The 22657-nt window shown below is 35.4% G+C and overlaps 3 protein-coding genes across 7 annotated transcripts in view; 2 read left to right on the plus strand and 1 right to left on the minus strand.

Annotated features, from left to right (window-relative positions):
* LOC149936517 (uncharacterized) overlaps nt 1-18089 on the plus strand; it is a 66756-nt gene extending 48667 nt beyond the window's left edge. Inside the window, exons 1-13 of one of the 5 annotated variants that reach the window (XM_090181440.1) lie at nt 7221-7368; nt 7486-9970; nt 10039-10172; nt 10239-10551; nt 11034-13000; nt 13060-13336; nt 13409-14011; nt 14071-14322; nt 14380-14712; nt 14780-15385; nt 15450-15725; nt 15790-16128; nt 16177-18089. In XM_090181440.1, the coding sequence (XP_090037566.1) occupies nt 7486-9970; nt 10039-10172; nt 10239-10551; nt 11034-13000; nt 13060-13336; nt 13409-14011; nt 14071-14322; nt 14380-14712; nt 14780-15385; nt 15450-15725; nt 15790-16128; nt 16177-17822 (9231 nt within the window). In that variant the 5' untranslated portion in view covers nt 7221-7368 and the 3' untranslated portion in view covers nt 17823-18089. Of the gene's footprint in view, nt 1-7218; nt 7369-7485; nt 9971-10038; nt 10173-10238; nt 10552-11033; nt 13001-13059; nt 13337-13408; nt 14012-14070; nt 14323-14379; nt 14713-14779; nt 15386-15449; nt 15726-15789 lie in introns of those variants that run through there. The other 4 variants (XM_090181439.1, XM_090181436.1, XM_090181437.1 and 1 more) reach the window with 4 other exon arrangements.
* A 174-nt stretch (nt 18090-18263) lies between these two features.
* On the plus strand, nt 18264-20860 carry LOC149936518 (N-acetyltaurine hydrolase). Its single transcript, XM_090153226.1, has 7 exons — nt 18264-18389; nt 18448-18613; nt 18682-18872; nt 18929-19249; nt 19311-19528; nt 19590-19720; nt 19786-20860. Coding segments are annotated over exons 1-7 (1062 nt in total). The 5' UTR covers nt 18264-18355; the 3' UTR covers nt 19787-20860.
* Nucleotides 19646-22307, minus strand: LOC149936519 (RNA-binding region-containing protein 3). Its single transcript, XM_090153225.1, has 9 exons — nt 22128-22307; nt 21908-22062; nt 21738-21848; nt 21570-21681; nt 21326-21510; nt 20856-21262; nt 20644-20797; nt 20455-20587; nt 19646-19851 (listed from the first exon to the last, which is right to left on the minus strand). Exons 1-9 carry the CDS (start codon nt 22248-22250, stop codon nt 19795-19797), a joined length of 1437 nt encoding a protein of 478 aa, XP_090009351.1. The 5' UTR covers nt 22251-22307; the 3' UTR covers nt 19646-19794.
* Nucleotides 22308-22657: the final 350 nt, after the last annotated feature.

Genomic DNA, 22657 nt, shown 5'->3' on the forward strand with positions numbered 1-22657 from the left:
ACAATCCCACTGATGTATTAACTTAATAAACCCAAGAGGAATATTATCGGAAAAGAATTATTTAAACGTGCGTAAAATGTTGGGGGTCACACTTATTGTTACTTCTGGGAACACGTTGAAAGCTCGGCGCGAACGGCCTTGAAAAATGCGAGAGGGAAACTGGCGTTTAGAACTCTATTGACACGCGGATTTACCATGTCGGAAGTTGCGGGGGTCCGTATACGCTGTCCAAAAAACCTCACTTAGAATTAAAATTAAGCAACGTAATTGCAAATCTAGGTTTAAGGGAAACCACAGCTATTCAAAAATATAACTCTCATGAAAATCGGACTTAAATTAAAGAACGTTATGTAGACTTTTAGGCGAAAATATAAAACCGCGAAAATTGGGGTCCCGTAAATTAACCAGGTAACTATACTTAAATTTAATATTTACTGATATAACTGAAGTTTTATATCCGCTGAATCCTAACCTAACCAAAAATATTTTTTTAACGTTATCGGACTTAATTTTAAATAAAATATCAACCACACAAAGCGAAACCACAAAAAATAGTAAATTGGACATTTGCCCAACTTCTCGGGCTCCGATCCCAAAATTACGAAAATCCCGTCGAGGCTATAATAGTGCCTATCGATTGAGATATCAATCGCCTTTGTACCACTAAGATACCGCGAGCAATCGTGTGTACGGCAGCGGCGGCGGCTACACAGTAGGTGATCGTAATACACACAAATCCCTAAGGATTGTGTGTAAAAAGCGTCATTTCCAAAATTTGCGAACCGATGAGTGAAAATGGATATTCCGTCATTATCCGAATATAACTCTTTCGTGGGAATATAAAGTAGACCAATGGTATGCTAATGAAGGGTGGATTTTTATTCTAAAGAAAACGTGTAAACTCGCCTTCCTGAGCAAATGAGAAAATCCTATTCTTCGGAACGTTCTCCCACATGAAACCATTTTGGGGTATGGTTTAGGTGGTGAGAGAGAACTATGTTTTCTTCCTTTTTATAAAGTGTTGAATGCCGGGTTGAATGAACCCTTTAACATTTAGTTTTCTTCTACCGGCTCCCAAAACAATTATACTTCATTATATTATATTAACTTCCCCCTTCTCGCATTTTTTTCTTACTGGTTCCTCTAAATATTGATTTATAATTTGGATATTTAATTTCTACCATTAAAAAAACCCACGGTTGAAAGGGCCACGAGAAAAAATATCTATAAATGATTATTCGTTGTTTCCAGGATACTCCACCAAATTTGAAACCGCTTGTAAAAACCCGGAAATTAAATATTTCAAATGAATTTTTCTTCATATTCAGTTTTCAATTTTGTAAAGATTTCGTTTTATATTTTAACTTGCACGACTTAATATCTATGAAATTAGTTTTAATTTCTTAATCTATTAAGACGGGGACGGTTAATCATTATCCATGTTTAAATGGATTTTTTTGGGAAAAAATGTAAACAAAGAAATTTACCGGATAATATTTCGGAAAATTATTAAAAAAACATGTATTATTCGTAAAATTTGAGCTTTTTATCGAAAAAAACGTCGTTTTTCCGATTAATTTTACAAATTTATCAAAAAATTAATCGGATAATACAGAAATATAAATTACTTGATCAAAACGTTTTACGAATAATTTTGAGAGCTTTATCTATTGAATAAAAGTTAACCATCGCCGACCTCTAATTAAGTTTGAGCTGACATTATCACTCATCACGCGTTTTAGCATAAGTGACGTAACATAAAATAAGTATGACCATTAGAAAAAAATCATCAACGAATTTATTTTTGATTTATAACGTAATCAAGGTTTAGTTAGTGTCTAAATATGCCTAAGACAACTACCAAGGACTATAATATATTATCTAAAGTGACATAATTACCAAAAGTGTGCCAGTTGCTCTACTTTCCAATGCTAAAGATTTACTGAATGCTGTTATCGAGATAGACTGCGTAGAAGGCTAGAATAGGTGGGATGATTCACCCTTTTTCTGTTTTGTTCTTTCGTGTATGGAATTAAAACGGAGAGAGATGGAGACCATAAAACTTTCTAGCCTTCTCCACCAGGCGTCACTGTTTCAACTTTTGAACCTCATTCTCATTCTTCCCCCAATTAATATCCTCCTTCCTCCCATCGCAACTTTTACTTCACGTGTAACATTCAGGGTTGTCACTCGTCAGGGAAAGTCAGGGAATTTTAAAATGGGCCTAAAAAGTCAGGAAATTTTAAGAATTTGTAAAAATTCAGAAAATTTTAAGAATTTGTAAAAATTCAGAAAATTTTAAGAATTTGTAAAAATTCAGAAAATTTTAAGAATTTGTAAAAATTCGGGGAATTTTAAGAATTTGGAAAAATTCGGGGAATTTTAAGAATTTGGAAAAATTCGGGGAATTTTAAGAATTTGGAAAAATTCGGGGAATTTTAAGAATTTGGAAAAATTCGGGGAATTTTAAGAATTTGGAAAAATTCGGGGAATTTTAAGAATTTGGAAAAATTCGGGGAATTTTAAGAATTTGGAAAAATTCGGGGAATTTTAAGAATTTGGAAAAATTCGGGGAATTTTAAGAATTTGGAAAAATTCGGGGAATTTTAAGAATTTGGAAAAATTCGGGGAATTTTAAGAATTTGGAAAAATTCGGGGAATTTTAAGAATTTGGAAAAATTCGGGGAATTTTAAGAATTTGGAAAAATTCGGGGAATTTTAAGAATTTGGAAAAATTCGGGGAATTTTAAGAATTTGGAAAAATTCGGGGAATTTTAAGAATTTGGAAAAATTCGGGGAATTTTAAGAATTTGGAAAAATTCGGGGAATTTTAAGAATTTGGAAAAATTCGGGGAATTTTAAGAATTTGGAAAAATTCGGGGAATTTTAAGAATTTGGAAAAATTCGGGGAATTTTAAGAATTTGGAAAAATTCGGGGAATTTTAAGAATTTGGAAAAATTCGGGGAATTTTAAGAATTTGGAAAAATTCGGGGAATTTTAAGAATTTGGAAAAATTCGGGGAATTTTAAGAATTTGGAAAAATTCGGGGAATTTTAAGAATTTGGAAAAATTCGGGGAATTTTAAGAATTTGGAAAAATTCGGGGAATTTTAAGAATTTGGAAAAATTCGGGGAATTTTACTCTAGATCTATAAAAAATTCTATGATTTTCATTTATGTCCTTGAAAGTTTGGCTAATATTTCAACATTGCAATAACCTTTAAAAAATAACTGAAATATAAGTCCATTTATATTTAAATTTAAATATTAAATAAACATTTTGACCTTAAGAAATCAGGGAAAATCTCTTAAAATGGTCGGGGAATTTGAATCTGAAAATTTTGTGGCAACCCTGACATTAATTGACAGACTTTTGTTAATTATGTTATGTCACTTTTGATATTACTCCGTTCCAAGTCGGAGCTGGGAGCTAGTATCAGTTACCATTTAGTGTATGTAACCGCTATTAATCAATCTGTCAAGAAAAAAGGCATAAAACGTAAAAAAATCGATTAAAATCTTATTTAAATCAAATAAATCTATTTTTTTTTAAATGATAAAAATAACCCTGCCTGACCAACCACCAACCCCCTCCCCCCCCCCTTTTTTTTATTCGTCGTCACCGAAAAATTTACATATTTTTAATTTTTAACGATGACATCTCTCTCGGCGTACGCTGGTACGATGGACTACGTTCTAAGTCGTATACAATTGTTTCAAGTTTATGTCAACCGCTGTTGGCACGTATTGTAAGGTTACCAAAGTCACTCCTAGATGTCTGTCACACAATGCCTAGATAATTCCAGATACCGGTAGCGCTCTTAATAAGTAATAGAACTGGAAGGGGTATGTAATTAAAAATCCAGGTACAAAAATATTTTACAGCGTTTTGTTTCAGCTGAAATATTTTCTAAGTTGATTATAAGTCTAGAGTAATTTAGAGAGTTTTTTGTCTTTTGCAATTTGTCCTTAGGGCGCGGGTTTTAATAATAACTTTATCTCCGGAATTTCTTAATTCCACATCACAAAAGAAATTCTGAACGTCATTTCGTTCTTTAAAATAAGCAAACTTCTTTGCCGTTTGGCATTGACAAAAATGTTTATTGGTTAGAAATTGCGCAATCATTTTAAATAATAATATCGACAGGATGGCGTAGAATTTTCTTGGAATTAATAAAACAATAGGTCGATTACGAAAGTCAGTGGGTGAAAATTCCCTTCACTCTCATTTGGTGATTCGTCACGTGGTCTGTATTACCATGGACACGGTATTACACAGATTAGACTTGTCGCGCTCCGGGAGGGGCCACTTAGCGCTACTCCCGCATTCGGAAATTTTCAAATCACGTTCGCTGCGCCATCTCGGATAAAATTGTAAAACTATTGACCAAATTTATGTCTGAGTGGTTAGCACTTTAGCCTCGCAGCAAGAGGAGCCGGGTTCGATCCCAGCTAGTGGCACTGGGTGAAAATCCGGAACCACTCCTTCTGCGTAGAGTTTGTAAGTTCTCTCCTAACTGGTTAAAGGGGTTTTCCACCGAGATCTTCGGTTTCCCCTTCCCATAAAAACTTGCTGAGGTTAACGGTAATAGTTAGTGTAGGGAGCTGTTGGCTCGCGTGGCATGAAGGGCTTGCCACCACCCTCCTACGCATTGTAACCCGGCCACCTGTTACTTGATCACGCACAAGCAACATTGCTTATGTGGTCGAAGGTGGTGCCTTGGGTATTAGCTCTATTTAAAAAATATATATATATATATATCCAATTAGTACTGTTTCAATAAATTAGATGGCGCAGCAAGCGCGATTTGGAAAACCGAGTTGCCAGTCAGCAGAATATAAGCGGCCCCGTCCCGTGGTATGCGCGAAGCTACGGACAATTCTAACCCGTGTAATATATAATATATCAGACGACGTTATGACGTAGGAGAGTCCTTTACAAGATAGGGGGAAGATAATTTTAATTAGATTGTCTACGGTACAGTCAGGAAAATTCCCATTTGTTTTTAGTAAAATTCTGGGAAATCAGGGATGATATAAGAGAAAGCCTTAGTTGTTATTGATGTTATTTCAAAACAAGGGGTGCTCTGGCGCCTGGTGAATTCCGGGAAATATCAGGGAAATCGGTTTGCCAATAGTTGTATCAAAGATAATATAGAACTACGTACCATAGACTGAAAGCTTTCTGATTGACGGTTTTGTAACGAAGCGCTTACGTGACCTCCGAAAAATCAGCTAATTTTTTCTGAGTTACAGTAGGATGTGGGTAAACGCTATTCGCGACCAAAAACTATCGCTACGCCCCCTTTGGTTCGCCATTGAAATCTAGATAGTTAGCGGCTAAAGCGGACGCTATAAGTGTTTCCTCACCGTTATTCGTAAATTCGACTCTGTAAATAATGATACTTGCATTTTAATATAATTTTTTAATCATTCGCTTCTACGCTTAATTTAAAATATCACATATATATCGGCTACTTTTGATATTAAATGGTAATAATACATGTTACTTTATTAATATTTACAAGTTTTGTCGAAGGTAATAGCGTAAAAATGACAATAATACAATTTTAATACGAATAAGTTTGAATTCCCCGCCTTTAAACTGTATGAAAAAAATTTAAATTTCTGTATGAATTGATATAGCGTCCCTTTTTTCTACCTTCAATAACGTAAAAAATTGTTGGCACAGCTGAATATGTTGTTAGCCTATTTTTAGTTTTGAGTTTCATAAAACGTTCATTAGGTCATTTGCCCATGATCTGGGGTACGTTCAGAAACAGTCAACGGAAAAAAAAACCGGTGGATTTATATTTTCCACCGATGAGCTTTTTCGTCATAATGACGTCGTAAGTTGCTGAACGCTTTTATTCGGTCATCGGTGTTTTTTAAAATAGCGTAGCATTAATAGTAGTTTTACGTCAGTAATGACGTCAGTCATCGGAAAAACCGACTATCTATTCGGTGACTTCGGTGTCTCACCGATGACTATCGTGACGTCAATACCCGAAATTAAAATGCCGTTCAGTAAAACACCGGTGTCACCGGTGACTCAGCGGACTCACCGGTGAGCGTTTCTGAACGCAGCCTAGGTGTTTCTTTTCGCTTGATCCGGGATTTCAGAGTAGGGTAAGAAGAGTAATGCTATGATGTCACTTAACTCCTATTCTGTGGTGGCGAATAGTTTGAGTCGGAGTAAAACCGTTTTCCAAAATGGCTGCCTGTGGACTTTTTAGCAGATAAATTCTGGCTAGCAGACGAAAAAAACCGATTAATTATCTTTACACCTCCTTTTCAAAAGGAGTAAAAAGAGTAGCCGTAAACACTCCGGAACAAGCAAATAGTTTATGGGGCAGAGTAATTATCATCAGGCGAATGAAACGTTTTAGGTTAAAAAGAGTAAACTTTCCGAGAACAGGCGAAAAGAAACCACCTGTTGGTGAAATAGAGTAAATTCTAGTCTACCCGGTTTCTGCACATTTTCCCAGCAAATTTCGTTTCTGCACGTTTTCCCGGCAAATTTATGGTAAGGAGCGTTACGTTGAAGAGACGTACTAAACACTTGTCCTGGATGCAATCTATCACTCTGCGGCAGTTATTCTTAACCGATTCATTTCAGTGTCATACTTATAGTTCCTATGTTTCTTATGCTATGATTATATCTAAAATTCATGATTTTATCACGTGTTTTAAAATCCTTAAGAGTTCTTTGTGATCGGTACTGCGTAAGTTTGAGAAGATGAGAAGCGTGACCTAAACAGCTGCCCTCCACTATCCTATTCTTTCACTCAGGCATGCGACGAACAGAACTTAGCAAATAATGTTATCTGGTGATGAAATTGTTAGGACTTTCTATAAGTATTAATATAAGACAAGACAGTCATAATAATTACATTAAATTTATCTTCAGGTATTAGAAATTTAAATTACCCCTTATTTTTAGCCTAGGCACGGCCAACTTTGACATTCGCGAAAAACGTGTCTGATTGTAGGACTTGATCTGCCCTCTATCGACTAGAACTTACTTAAACATCCAAATTATGATTATTATTTTTATTTCTTCTGTTCAGGTTTTAAAATTTTTTTAACTAATATAAAATAAGCTTTTTATCTTTTCTACTTTTTATAATTTTTTATCCCAATATTTTTCAAAGTCAAGGTCGATTCCAATTTTCACTTCCGGTAAAAAGTGCGGGAATACAGTAACTGCCGCGGTGCATCGTGGTTACATTAATTTTGTCTTTTCTTATTTAGCGAAATTAATCGAAATAGCGGCTACCGCGATTTTCTGTCAGTAATGCCGTTGGGATTTATTAAAAGGTAATTTTTGCCGTAAACGTTAACGATAGTTCCAAGGATTTTAATTTTGTAAGTAAATAATCGCCTAGTACTGAACAATCTCTTGAGAAATGTTCGGTATTAAATTATCATTGATAAGTGAGATATTATTGGAACTAACTAAGACTTGGTCTATTATTGTGATAGATGGAAATGATGAATGACCTAGGCCAAGGACCACATGAAGTTGTGGTAACCCATGTGCGTGGAGAAGGCAAATGGCTAAAGCTCTTCATTCAGTTCAATCCACTTTATGCTGCTCGCATAAAAGAACAACTTTTGAATTCGGCACCAACCTTAGAAAGAGCATCTGGGTATCTTCATCAATGTCAAGCTCCTGTGGGTACTTTAGTCTGTGTAAAATACAGTGGGGCATGGTATAGGGGCAGAGTGGTTTTTTGGCCACCAAACTGCCAAGTCACTGTATCTGTACAGTTTATAGACTATGGAAACATCGAAGTCATAAACGTTAGTGATATGCGAAAACATGATCCTGCATTTGAAATAGATAGCATAGGACAGGCTATTGAATGTTTCTTAGCCGATATTTCAGTTCCTCCAGGTGAAAACACAAGTTGGACAGTCAACGCAGTCAAGACTTGTCGTCAGTTAGTTGTGTATAATGATAACGTAACTTGCATCATATTGCATTACCACGAGCAATCTCCAATTGTTCGTGTATATGTATCAAATATTTTGCTGTCGCATACATTGTTTAATAGTGGGTGTGGTATGCCGGTAGGATTGGCTAACGAGTCAAGAGTAACTCAGAACATGACAATGATGAGACGATCAACCCCACCAGGGTACCCCGAACCTCCAGCCCCAGTTTATCGCCTTCAAAACAATGTCTATGGAATTCCTAGTCCACCTCCACAGTTTATTAACAATGGTGGAGAAACTTACAGAAGTAACACTTTAGAACCGCACCATGAGTACAACGTCTTCATTAGCCATATTGATCCTTCAGCCAAAATTCATTTGCAGCTATGCGATGGAGAAATGGACAGACTAAATTTGAAACGAGCTATTTCAGCTTACGTGTTAAATCCTTCAATTCCACATTTAGAGATTTTCATGCCAGGAACCCCTTGCCTTGCTTTCTACTCTGAAGATTCCTCTATAGAAAGGGCGATGGTAATAGAATCTGCAGGCTGTCAATGCGAAGTACTCTTAGTTGATATTGGAATTAAGGAAACTAAAGTCTCCTCTGATCTTTATGAGCTTCCGCGACAGCTTCTCATATTGCCAGTTCAATCTTTCGACTGCTGTTTAGAGCCTTCTTTGTCTTCAATTGACTTGAACCAGTTGAAGAAAATTGTTACAGGCAAAAATTTTCGCTGCCAAGTTTTGTCCCGAATAAGCAACCAGCATGTGGTACGTCTACTATACAATAACATAAATATTTGGGAATTAATGACTGTACCTCAGGAGGTTACCCGTAGTATTGAAGTTTCTAGTCCTTCACTGCCTCGGTTCCGTTACATAACATTGGAGGCCAAGCACTCATTTGTAGTTATCAGTACACATATAGTAGACCCTTTTGAATTTTATTGTCAGATAGAAGACAATTCTAGTGAGGTTGAACAGTTGATGAGTGACATAATTGGCTTTTACGAAGGAAAGAATCGTGGCATTCAGGTGCCAAAGGAACAATGCACCCCTGGAAGTGCGATTTGTTGTATTTTTTCTGAAGATGATGGCTTTTATCGGGCTGAAGTCTTGGAGCACTTACCAAATGGGAAACTAAAAGTTCAGCTTGCTGATTATGGAAATATTATAGAAGTTTCTATGAATGATGTCAGGAAACTCGAACCGGAATTCATGATCCTCCCTGCTCAATCATTGAAGTTTTCTCTTTATGGACTTAAACGATATTCCATAGATATAATTCAGTCGCCTGCTATGACCAAGAAACTTAGTAATTTAATATCTGAAAAGAGTTTGGTTGCTGAAGTTGTTGAAGTAGAAGATCAGCAATACTCAGTGGTTTTGAGAACCTCCGATGCCCAACCTGAAGTAATCAACAATCTCTTAATAGATGATGAAGTGGAAGTACCAATGCCGGCTCTCAGCAATATAGAACAGATAACCATCACCAATTACTGTTCTCCTCAAGATTTCTTTGGTCAACTCTGTCACATTCCAATGGAAAAATTTACCTTGTTTGAAGAGCATCTTAACGAATTCTACTCTTCCCAGTCTCCTGAAAACATACTTCCTAGACAAAACCAATATGTTTGTGCAAAGTATTCAGAGAATGAAGCTTTTTACAGAGGCCAAGTTTTATCTGTGAAAGGTAGAATGTCTGAAGTACTTTTCATTGATTATGGAAACAAAGAGCTTAGACCTCCAGAGGACATTTATTCCTTATCCCCAAAGTTTAGTGATATGCCACAAATGGGTATTCAGTGTTGTTTCCAGAATATACCAAAACATTTACCCCTTGAGAAGTTAGCTGAATTGATGACAGATAGCACCATAGAAGTTGAACTGACTGGAGATTTCAACAAAATTTTCCAAGTTAATTTGACAAATAACCCCATTAACCAGGAAATTTTCAAGTTCTTTGAACCTCCCCAAACCAAGAGATATTCGCCTTTGCCGTACAAACAGCCCAATATATGCGATGGTAAATTTATTTATAAATGTTACTTTTATTAGTCGTACTATTAATAATGGTCTTGGTGTCTCTTCTAGGTGTGCTAGAACAGGTTTTAGTTTTAGATGTAACAAACTTTGAGAAATTTAGTATCCAGTTACAGAAAAAAATTGAATTATTAGAGGAAATGATGAACTCGTTAGATGCTTACTACAAAATGTTAGCACCCAAGGTTAGAAATATTTTTGCTTATTTAAGATAATTAAAAATAGTTAATTAACCAACTTTGTAATTTTAGGACAAGGTCTATGAAAATCCCATCTCGGGCGTTCCTTGTGTTGCCAAATATAGCTTAGATGAAGGCTGGTATCGGGCAATAATATTAGAACCACCTTCTCAGGGGAAGTGCAACGTATTTTTTGTTGATTATGGGAATTCCGAACTTGTTCCTTTGAATGACATTAAAGAAATCCGAGATGAGTATGAGATTTTGCCCACGTACGCTGTTCAATGCATGATTAACGAAGTAGTTGGAATCGATATATCTTCAGCTGATTTGGAAAAGTTCAAGGAGCTTGTATTAAATGAAACTATGACTGGTGTTTTTTCTGGTAAGTTAAGTTTTACTATATTTTAAACTAGAAATTCAAGCTTTTGAGAAATTTTTTGACTGGAGAGTTCCTAATAGTTTTGATTTGTTTTAAAATTTTCACTTAATTTTCCCCTAATGTTGGGTTTATGATTAAAATACAAATAAAACTGGTTTTAAAGGCCCCTTATGGCTGCAGCCCAACAATGTTTCCCCTATGTGTGGGATGGGCTGGGTTTGGAGGTCACTGCTCTTAAAATGCGTGTTCCAAAATAAATTACCAGCCATCTTTTTCCAAGTCCTATCATAATGTGCCAGATAGAGTACGGTGTAATATTTCAATTTGATAGTGAAATGGTTTTTGCCACATTTATTTTCTAAAATCTGTACATGTATAATACTATCATTTTTTCAAGGTCTTTTGGTTTTAAGTTTCACTATGTAATTTTTTATTATCATTTTTTTAAATAATGTTAAGATTTTAAAGTAAAATTTTTATTGTAGGCCAGGACCCGCTCACAAAAAGATATAAAATAGAGCTAATTGATAGCTCTGACAACATTGTAGGATTTAAATTTTTAAAAGTGAAGACTGTTCCGAAATCCACTAAAGTCACGGAAAACATGTGGGGGGATAGTGACCCTACCAGAGACCATCTTTATTCAGATAAACCTATTGACAGAATAAGTTCTAATAATAGGAATGATAGAAACTCATCCTACAATCGCCAGGAACAAGAGCGCACTAACACTTTCAGATCTGGTAATACTAGAGATGACAGAAGGGGAAATTCCAATAGAAGTGATGAAAGAAGCAAAGGTACAAGGAGGAACTCTGACAGATCAGATTCTTATTCGTCCAATGATGAAAGTAAAGGAAAATCACCTAGAAGCATTACCAAGAAAACTTTAGAGGAAATACCTATTGTTGTTGATTACCATTATAGTACCTTGAAGCTTTTCTCTTATGTTGATATCGTTGTGACTCATGTGGTTAACCCCCGTGAATTTTACGGTCAAGTCACTGAAAGCAGCTCTCAGCTTTTACCTCTGCTTGAAGAAATGAGCCAGTTCTTTGATGATGGAACGAATTGCGATCCTGTTCCCAGAATGAAGCCAGGGGATCCATGTGTGGCGCTAAATCCTGATGACAAATTATGGTATAGAGGCCAAGTATACAATATGCTTGGTCATAATATTGAAGTTCAGCTTGTGGATTATGGAAATGTGGAATTAATCCCTCTCTCAAACGTGAAGCAGTTGAAACCACAGTTTTTCAAGTTGCCTGTACAGGCTTTGAAATTATCACTTCCTAATGTCACTCCTGTTGATGGTAGAGATTGGAGCGAAAGTGCTATCAAGAAGTTTGAAGAAAGGGTGATGGATAAGTGCATTGTTGCCCATATTCTAGAATCAAAAGGAAAAAATTCCTTTGTAGTCTCTCTGATTGATGCTGATCAAATTCAGAATAATTATCTGGATCAAGAACTGGTCTCCTTGGGTGCTCTTAAGTTGGACAGTAACCCAAAACCCAAACTACCAATTGCCTTATCCAAACAAATATCGATAGATCCTCTTGTGGTTCCCATTGGAACCAAAAGCTCAGTATCAGTGACCTGGTTCAAATCTTACACCGAATTCTACTGTCAAATTGAATCTCAACCTTTCATGAGTTTAATGGAACAAATTCAAGCCCATTACAATGGTTTGTCTACCTTGGAAGGTGTGATTGATAGACCACTTCCAAACCTGTATTGTGTCACTCAATATTCAGTTGATAATGCTTGGTACAGAGCCCAGATTGTCTACTCGAAGAGAAACAAAGTCGGTCTATTCTACATTGATTATGGAAACTGTGAAGAAGTTACACGGAAATATGTCAAACACATGAAAGATGGGCTTGAAAAGCTTCCTAGTCAGACAATTCATTGCTTTTTGAAAGGCATGGAAAGTGACCAAACATTGAGTGTAGAGGTGATTGAAAGAATTTTCTCCGGTGAAGTTCAATGCAAATTTGTCAGTAGAGTTGAAGAAGGGTATTTAGTTGAAGCCGAAGTTAATGGAGTAAATGTAGCCGATTTACTTATAAGTAAAGGCTTGATAAAATCAGTGGTTTCGGTGCCATTGCTACCTTACATTCCTTCTCGGTCTGAGATTGAATCTCCATACTCAAAAATATTACTGGAATTAGAGGAATTCGAAGTCATTTCTATATACACAGAATCGCCTCAATCGTTTTATTGTCAACAAGCAACGGCCAGTATTCAGTTGGATGAATTAATGGAACGTATTCAACTAAAGTATGCTGAAAATCACGCACCAGCCGGAAGTGTTGCTGTTGGGGATTCCTGTGTTGCTAAGTACAGTGAAGATGAAAGATGGTATCGAGCTTTTGTTATCTCTGCAACTGAAAATGAAGCGGAGGTGAAGTTTGTGGATTACGGAAATCAGGAATTAGTGCCAAAAAATATGGTAATTTGATAATTTAAAAATATCGAAGTTATAATATTTAACCTGACTTTTTTTATTAGATTGCTGCCATTCAACCTGATTTCATGGAACTTCCCGAACAAGCTTTTGAATGTTGCTTATATGGAATTCCATCTGAAATACCTGAAAGTCTTTCCAACCAGTTCTTTGAGATTGTAGACAACAAAGAAATTGTGATCAATATTAAAGATTCAAAAGGAGGGGTTTACCTTGTTTCCATATTAGAAAAGAATGTTGATCCTGTTGTTGACATAGGGGTTTCTATATTTGGAGAGCCACTATCTTATTCTCAAGTTCAGTCATCATCATCATCAGTTGGTATGGTTCCTTCACTTTTATTTTTAGTTAATTAACATTTTTTTTTAATTTTCATTATTTAAATTTAACCAGAAAAACCTCAGTCAACCGAAAGTACCCAAGCCTTCCCTTCAATAACGGTTCCAGTGGGGGAACATATTGCATATGTATCTCATATTGAGTCATTTGACGGTTTCTATCTACAACTACAGTCTCAGGAAGATACCCTTAATGCCATTGTCCAAGAATTAACTACTAATGGAAGTCGTGGTGCTGTTATCAGTAACGCTCGACCGGGAATAGCTTGTTGCGCACAATACTCTGAAGATCAAGTTTGGTACAGAGCAATTATACTTTCCATTGAAAATCAACAAGCTACTGTAAAGTTTGTGGACTATGGAAATAATGACATTTGCGACATTAGTACTCTTACTGACCTTAGTGAAAATCTTGTGAAAATTGCTCCTCTGGCCATTGAATGTACTTTAAAAGGTTACAAAAAGTCACCCAACACTGACAAAAGCTTCTCCGATTGCTTTGATTCACTCACAGCTGATAAAACTCTCTCTGCAAAGTTTTATTCCACTCAGCTACCAGCCCAAATTGACCTTTTTGATGAAGAAATGAATCTGGGAGAAACACTAATGGGGAATGGCATACTAGAGTCAGTGACGATAGAAATTGGATCCATTATTTGTAAGAGTACCTACAATAATTTTTTGTGTGAATTCGACTAATTAAATTTTTTAACATAGCCAATCAACATGCATTAAGAAAAGTTGAAAAACAAATTTGTGATGTTTACGTATCTCATTACAACAGTCTAAATAGCTTCTTTGTGCAGCTCATTTCTCAGACAGACATTTTAGAAAATATGGTAGAATGGTTATCTGAGCTAAAACCCGAAGAAGAGCAAAAGCTTACAGATGTACAACCTGGAACTTTGTGCTGCGCCAAATTCACAGAAGATGAGAATTGGTATCGAGCTGTTATACTCAAAGTCAATGGTAAGCTTTAAGCTAATGTTTATGTTACGATAATTATGCTAATGCATATATTTTTAGGAGAGCTAGCAACCGTTCAATTTATAGACTATGGAAACTGTGATACGGCAGCAACTAGTGATCTCTTAGTAACTCCTATTCGTCTGCTTTCTGAGTCAGCCTTAGCCCTTGAATGTAGTCTTAACTCTCTTGAAGTTGTTCCTGGTTGCGAAGAAGAAGCATCAGTTAAGTTCTTAGAAATTGTTGGAAATAAAGAAGTTCCTGGTGAATTTTTAAATACTGGTTCTGTACCTGCAATAATTGAACTGATTGTTGAAGAAAAACAACTTTCCAAATTGTTGACTGAAAGTGGTTTTGTGAGAGAAATTCTTGCTCTAGATGCAACAAAATCATGTAGGATATCTATTTCTTTCCAATTTTAATTTAATATACAGTGTAATAATTTTTTTAATTATTTCAGTAGCATCGACAATCTTATCTTATCCACCATGGCAGTTCCCACCAGAAACAGGAAATGTTCCTATGGTGATGTCTAGTGTCGTCGAACTTCAAAAATTTTACCTTCATTTATCAACTACAAAAGATGACTTGGCTAATTTGGGAAGTGCATTATCCGACTTCTATACTGCTACCTCTGCAAACATGACATTAGAAGAAATATCTATTGGAATGCCATGCGCTGCGTTGTTTTCTGAAGATGAAAGTTGGTACCGGGGTGAGGTGACTTGTATGAATGAGGGAGAAGTTACAGTATTCTTTGTTGATTATGGAAATGAAGAAACTACGACTTTAGACAAAATAAGGAAAATTACAAAAGAATTCTTGTCTCGCCCTCCTTATGCCATTGAATGTCAGTTTAAAAATCTTGTGCCATTAAAAAATGAAGAGAAGGCAGCCATAGACTCATTCAACGATATGATTTATGACCATGAATTGATTGTCAAGTTTTTAACTTTAGATGAGCAGCCATATAACGTCGAAATTAAAGTTGGTGACGAAATGAATACCGTGGCTGAAAAGCTGATATTAGATGGACTAGCAGTAATTGAAAATAAAAAGGAGCTTGGTAAGCTTTTTTATCACTCATTGAATTATAATAGTTGTTTAATACTTGCTGTACCAATTTATAGTTGCCAGTGGAGGTTTGGATTATTTTCTTCGTACCACCATCCCAAGTCAAAATTCTGCTGTCTACGTCTCGCATGTTGGTAGTGCCGGAATGTTCTATTTAATGTTGCAGGAGTCTGACAGTGCATTACTAGTATTGACTGAGAAACTGGAGGAATATTGCATAAGTGAGGATGTAATTTACGTTGATAAAAGTACAGTCACTTCTGGAATGGCCTGCTGTTGTCCATATTCTGAAGATGGTGCTTGGTACAGGGCTCAAGTGCTTGATGTTAATGGTGATGATATTTGTAAAGTCATTTGTTCCATCAACTTTGTACTAATTGGAACTTATTTTAATAGGTGGCGAAGCTACAGTTAGATTTGTTGATTATGGAAATGAAGATATAGTTCCTATTGCGTCCATGATTAAGCTACGACCAGACTTACTACTTATCCCTCCATACACGTTTCAGTGCCACTTAAAAGGGATCAGTGTTAGCTGGGATAGTGAAGCCATTAATTTGTTGCACACCTTTACTAAAGACAAGGATTTAAATGCCACTTTTCACACTAATGAAGAACCGGTTGAAGTCGCCTTATATGATGGAGAGATATTTCCTCACAATGATATTGCCACAAAATTAGTCAAATCTGGGGTAGTCACCGTGCCTGAAGCATTAACAGACCCTATGGGAATCCCTGAGGAAGCCAGTGTTGTAGAAAGTGAAAATCCTAAAATTCCATCACTTGGGACTCCTTTACTTGGCGAAGGAATTGATGAGAAGGCGGAGGTTAGAGAAAAATTGGCTGGTGAAGGTAGCTCTTCAAAGGAAGTGGATTTAGATACTGAAAATTCTCAAGGGGAATTTGAGGGAAAGGTGGAGGTAGAAGACCCGTTAACAGGTGAAGGAATTGATGACAATTTACAGATTGAAAAAAAGGTGGAGGGTGAAGAGGACCAGTTAACCAAAGGAATTGATGACAACTTGCATATGGAAGAAAAGGTGGATTATGAAAAACAGTTTATTGATGCTACAATGAGTGACAAGATTGAAGGTGAATTTCCGGTGCCAAAGATTAAAAATATTTCAGAAATGGAAATACACTTAAAACAAAAAACCAATGCCATTGTTACTCATACGGTTAGCCCTTTTGAATTTTACGTCAATCTTCTGAGTGAATCAAAGAATCTTGAAAATTTAATGTCGCAATTGGCCAGTACATATTCGTCTTTGAAGAATAGTGAATTGACTTTAGAAAATGTTACTCCAGGTCTAATCTGTGTGGCTCTATACTTGGGTGATTTAGCGTGGTATAGGTGTAAAATTTTGGAAATTTGCCAAGATGATGTCTCTGTTCTTTTTGTTGATTATGGCAATGTTGAGCGTGTAAATGTATGCCATGTAAAGGAAATCAAAGATGAGTATTTAGATCTTCCTATGCAAGCTATAAAGTGTTCGCTTCATGGAGTAGAGTTAAAAGAAAGTGGAGAAACAACTGATCGTGCAATTAATGATGAATTGGTGGCTCTGTTTGAGAAGGAAGAAGGACCAACTGTGTTCTTAACTGAATTCATTACCAAGGAAGGTGACACTTACTTAGCCAAGCTCTTGGACCTTGGAATTAACATTGCTGAAAAATTAGAAGAAAAGGGACTGGTTTTTGTTAAAAAAGAAAAACAATTTCCTTCTGTATCCTCCACAGATCAAGTCGAAGAATGCACCTTAAATTCTCCCCTGATTCGTCCACCCAGTAGAGAAGACAAGATTGTTCCTGGAACAATAGCGCAGGGATTGGTAGCAGTTGACACAGAGATAAGAAATCGTTTAGATGAGGAAGAAGCCAAGGAACGCAAATTGCAAGAAGAAAAGCCAGTACCGGGGTCAGTAAGTTATTTGCAATCCCAAGAAGGCATTTCTTCAAACGACGATTCCTTCGAGGATTTTAAACCTAGTAACAAAGAGGCTGAAAAAATAATTAACCAGGAAAAAGAGCAAGTTGTATCCCCAATACCAAGACCTCAAAGTCGCGAGGAAAAACTGCTGCCTGGTTTACTGTCTCAAGGTCTTATGGAATGTGAGAAACGTTTAGTTGAACTTGAAGAAGCTGGAAATAGAACTCCTAAAGGACATGATGAGAAACTTTTACCAGGAAACTTAATTACAAATTCAAATAGTGAGGAGCAACCTTCCAGTATTGATGAAGCAATGCCTAAATCACCTGAGTCCAGAGTTGATAAGAAATATTCTGAATCCATAAATGGAGAAAATCAACTTGAAGGAAGTAAATTAGATGAATCTTTGAATTCTGAGGTAAAAGAAGACGAAGTATTTTCCGAACCAAGTGGTACTACTGACCTAAATCAGCATACAGAAAAAGTGGTAGTGTCTTAAAAGTTAAAAGATAGCATACCAACTCATTAAGTATAAATGTTTTGTAATTGGCAGATGCTGAAAGTGATAAGTGAGGGAAGTTTAATAGAGTGGTATTTTAATAAAAAAAATTGTATTGTTTTTGTTTTACTTCCATGTGTCACAATACGTTCATATATTCATTGTTGTTCAAACTGATATGAAAGATTCATGTTATGTCAATCCGTTTTTTCATTCTTTTGTTTTAAGATATTAACACCAAAATCGGTTCTCTTATAAGGTGTATTTTTTTTCAAGATAAATAAAAAAGTTAATTTTATTATTCCTTTATTCATATTTTGTAATGTTAAATTGAAAAAACGCTTTATCTTTATAGTATACATTATTATTGCAGTGTATCTTTATCAGTTGATAATAAGGCTAACTCTGAAGGAAATTTTTATAGATTAGGAAAATTTATGCATTCAGAGCTGTTGATAAAAAATAAGAGGAAAAATTGAAGAGGTAAGGTTAGTTTAGAAGCTTCATTAATATCCTAGTATCTACAAGACAGCATGTCTGCTATGTTTAAAGGGAAAGCTGTTACTGGTAATTTATTTTGCTTCCTTTTTTTTGAATTTTCCTTTATGTAGTATTAATTTTCTAGTTTTGGGACCAGTATCTCCAAAGCTTTTGGGAAATACATTAACCCATGAACATTTGCCATTTAGTTTTGATACCATCAGTAGCTTGGCTTTTGAAAATGTTTCTGCTGATCCTATGGCCAATACTCCTATGGATATTGAAAATCTATGGTGGATTAGGCAAAATCCGTAATTTCATTTCCCTTAATGGTCAAATTTTATTTTTTATACTCTTAACTATTCACCAAATTTCTTAGTTATCATCATAAATTAAACAATGTATATGACGATACTGCAACCCGAGAAGCTATTCTTCATGAACTTAAATTTTTCCAGCAAAATGGAGGTGGCACCATTGTTGACAATTCTTCAACAGGGCTTAACAGAATTCCTGAACTACTAGAGAAATACGCTAGAGAAACTAATGTGAACATAATTTGCGGGACCGGTAAAAAAACCAGTAACAGAAACAATTACTCATTAACTACATTTTAATATTTAAAGGCTTTTACATCGCTCATAGTCAGTCTCAAACTAGATTAGCTTATTCAGAGGAGAGAATGATGAAATTCATGCAAAAGGAATTGATTGAGGGATTTGAAAATACCAAAATGAGATGCGGCCTTATTGGAGAAATAGGAACTTCATGGCCCATCCATGATTTTGAAAAACGAGTATTAAGGTCAGCGGCCCAACTCCAAGAATCTCTAGGTTGTCCTGTTAATATTCATCCAGGCAGAAATGAAAAAGCCCCCTTTGAAATTATGAGAATTTTTCAAGAAGCTGGTGGAAAAAGTTCTAAAACAGTCATGGCGCATTTAGAACGTGAGCATACGATTGGTTATAGTTCAAGAACAGTAAATATGAAAGTATTTTTTATTTCAAGGAACCATTTTCGAAAACACTAAGTTAGCAGAATTTCTAAGTTGCGGGGTTTATTGTGAATTTGATTTGTTTGGAACCGAAACATCTCACTACCAACTGCAATCTGAGATAGATATGCCTAGTGATGCTCAAAGAATATTACGCCTAAAAAAACTTGCGGATAATGGCTTTGCAAATAAGATTGTTATCGCTCATGACATTCATACTAAACATAGACTAGTAAGCAGTGAAAACTAATACCCTGTTAGCTGCTTGGTAATACAAGTTTATACTCCTGTAGATGAAGTTTGGTGGCCATGGATTTTCCCACATTCTATTAAATGTAGTGCCTAAAATGCTTGCACGAGGGTTTACCAAAGAACAAGTGGATCAAATTCTTATAGAAAATCCAGCGGAATGGCTAACTTATTGGTAAGCATTTATAATTAATGAATTAATTATAACTATAAAAATAATTTTATTAACTTTTCCTTTAGATATATCCGCTAAACCTTTTTCTTCTGTTTATTATCTTCTTTCGGTCGTGCTGATCGAGCAAATTGCTACAAAAAGAATTTACCCTAATGTAGTGTTTTGCATTTATTTTTTATACAATAAACTTATTTAGGTAACTGAGAATGAACATAGCTTTGGTCATGGCCGCCATTGTGGGCCCAAATTTATGAATATGAAAAAGCCATTACGCTCTCCAAATTAAAAACTTACGTAAAAATTATTTTACCATTTATTTTGAAATGGAAAAAATTGTGAAATTCAGCTTTGGGTACTTACTGCTATGGCTCAAAAAAGCACGTGTTAATATGATAAATTGAGTTTTGGAATGGAATTTTTCACTTAAATGAACAGAAATAAGCCTTACAATGTAGATCATGCCTACTTTGTATAAATTTTGGATTCTTGGTCCATGCCTTTGTGATGTCCTAGTACGTCACCCATAATTTTGCCTATGGAGTAATGGAAATGCTACGTTACCAATGCTTTTTCCTATTCATAAAACATAACATTTGCGCCAACAATGGCAGCCATGGCCAAAGCTACGGAGTGCTATTACTCTATATCATGCTAATAGGCTTGGAAACTATACACGTGTACATTCTCAATTGCCTAAGTTCTTGTTTATATCAATATAAACATTGGAAAAGTACCACAACTAAAGGTTTTCCTTTTAATAAATATCCATGTGTATCTTTTAAAGCCTTTGAAGCCTGTTCTTCATTAGCTAGTGTTACAAAAGCTTGCCCTTTCATTCTTCCTTCTTTCATAAGCCTTATATCAAACCTAAAAAAATATTGAAAATTTAAACACACCTTAGTAGGCAAAAAAAAGTTTCATACATGTTTTTCTCAGTCTCATCTTTTCTATTAATGTATCTTCCATAAATACTCAAAAGATCCTTGTCATCAACTTGATTTGCTAGGTTCTTAATGTACAATCGATAAGTTGGTTCTCCGGGAGAGTAACTTTTGAAGGCGGTATGCGTTTTTGTATCTAATAAAAGAACAATTTGAATTTTTTTATGAAACTGGAATAAAGCAAGGTTTTCAACCTTTAGATGACATTCGATTTCTTTCAAGGTCTGATCGACTAATGAATTTGACACCCTGCCATATTTCACTGTCGTCTTCCTCATCTTTAGTTATAGTTTCTTCTACTAATTGGGGTTCTATAGTCCCAAAACCACCAGTTTCCACTAATATTTCACTTTGTACAAGGGCTTCTATGGCATCATTTTTTTCTGGCACAGTTTCTTCTGTGGTTTTAATTTTGAACTGTATCTTCTTGCTTTCAAAATCAACGGTGTCAAAAACTTCTGATGGCTCAGCTCGCAGTCTTTCACTATACTGAAGATTACTGTTTACATTAACTGCAGTAAATATCTTTTGTAATTTGGGTCTTTTAATTTGTTTCTTGGCGATCTTGGTAGGTCTTTTAACTGGATGTTCAGAGACTCTCCTTTGGAGGAAATAGCTTTATCAATCTTATTTCAAGCTGTCAATTCTTATAGCGTGTACTAACTTTTCTCTCTCGTCCTCTTCACTCTGATATTCAGATTCCTCCGATGTCATAACGTCCATTTCCTCTTCCGTGTAGGTATCAGGAGCTGTAATTGTATTAATTGTTATATCAGGCTGCAAAGGTGGAGAAGGAGTCATTTGTCCAAATGGAGCTGGCATGTTCATTTTGTTCATCAAATGCAAAACCTAAGTGGTGAAAAACCATTATCATACTTAATACCCTCCACATTACTCTTAAAATTTACCTGCGTATAAAATTTTGGTACAGCTGCTAACGTGTGGCTTATGTTAGCAATGATTGTTGGTGTTGGGGGAGGATATTTATATTTAAGTAAAGGGGACAGAGGATAATTCACTCTAGATTGAAGAAATTATCTTAAAGAAGACTCATGAATTTTTAAACGAGGAATTACCCTAAATGAGGTGCTATGGCATTAAGTTGCTTTGTGAATTCTTCAATTTTATTACTAAGGATATCTTTTTCACTTTTCACTTTTGATGGATCTAGTTGGTTTGTTTTAGAACTGTAAAATAAACTATACAGCAACATTCAGATTTGAATAAGATTATTCCTTTGAAATACCCATATTTATCTGTTTGTTGTGGAAAGTTCAATGATTGGTGTCGTTTTGCAAATTGGACAATTAAGCGGTGACCCATTATTTCAAGTTGATGTAGCCTATGTAAAGCGCATTCAGCTATTTCTTTCGAGTTAAAAGACGCAAATGCGGAATGACGCTATAACAAGAGCAAATTATTAATCATTGTATATTTTATACTACTATAATGTATTATCTACTTGCCAGTCTTCCAAAATTGGGCATACACCGAACATTATTTGCACCATATTGCATTAAAAAGTTTATTTTTTCGTCAACTGTAAACGTACTTGGCAGGTGCTTAATAAATAAAGTAGTTTCATCCATTATTTAGGCACTTTTATTTTTAATCTAACAGCTATAAAACAATTTAAATCATGAGCAAAGTAAATACTAGTCAGCATGTGACAAACAAAGGCTTATATGTTTTGAAGTTACACTAAAAAAAATGTAGCAATTATTATTTTCTTTATATTTGAAAACTCAAATGGTGTCGGTACGAAGCCTTAGACACCACCAAACACGAAACATAAATTAAAATTTAAAGATTATAAAATAATAAAAAAAACAAACAAATTAATTCAAAAGATAAAAAAACCATAAAACAAAACAACTAAAAACGTTGACGCGATTGTAAATAGCCGAAGATAGCCTGGACGAGGACACCGGACCGGAAGCGAAGAGAACGTAATTCCTCCCTAAAAGGCAGAGGAAGATCAACATTACGGGAAGCC

Source organism: Leiobunum rupestre, chromosome 7, assembly GCF_980474605.1.
Source record: "Leiobunum rupestre chromosome 7, qqLeiRupe1.1.hap1, whole genome shotgun sequence".
Lineage (NCBI taxonomy): Eukaryota > Metazoa > Arthropoda > Arachnida > Opiliones > Sclerosomatidae > Leiobunum > Leiobunum rupestre.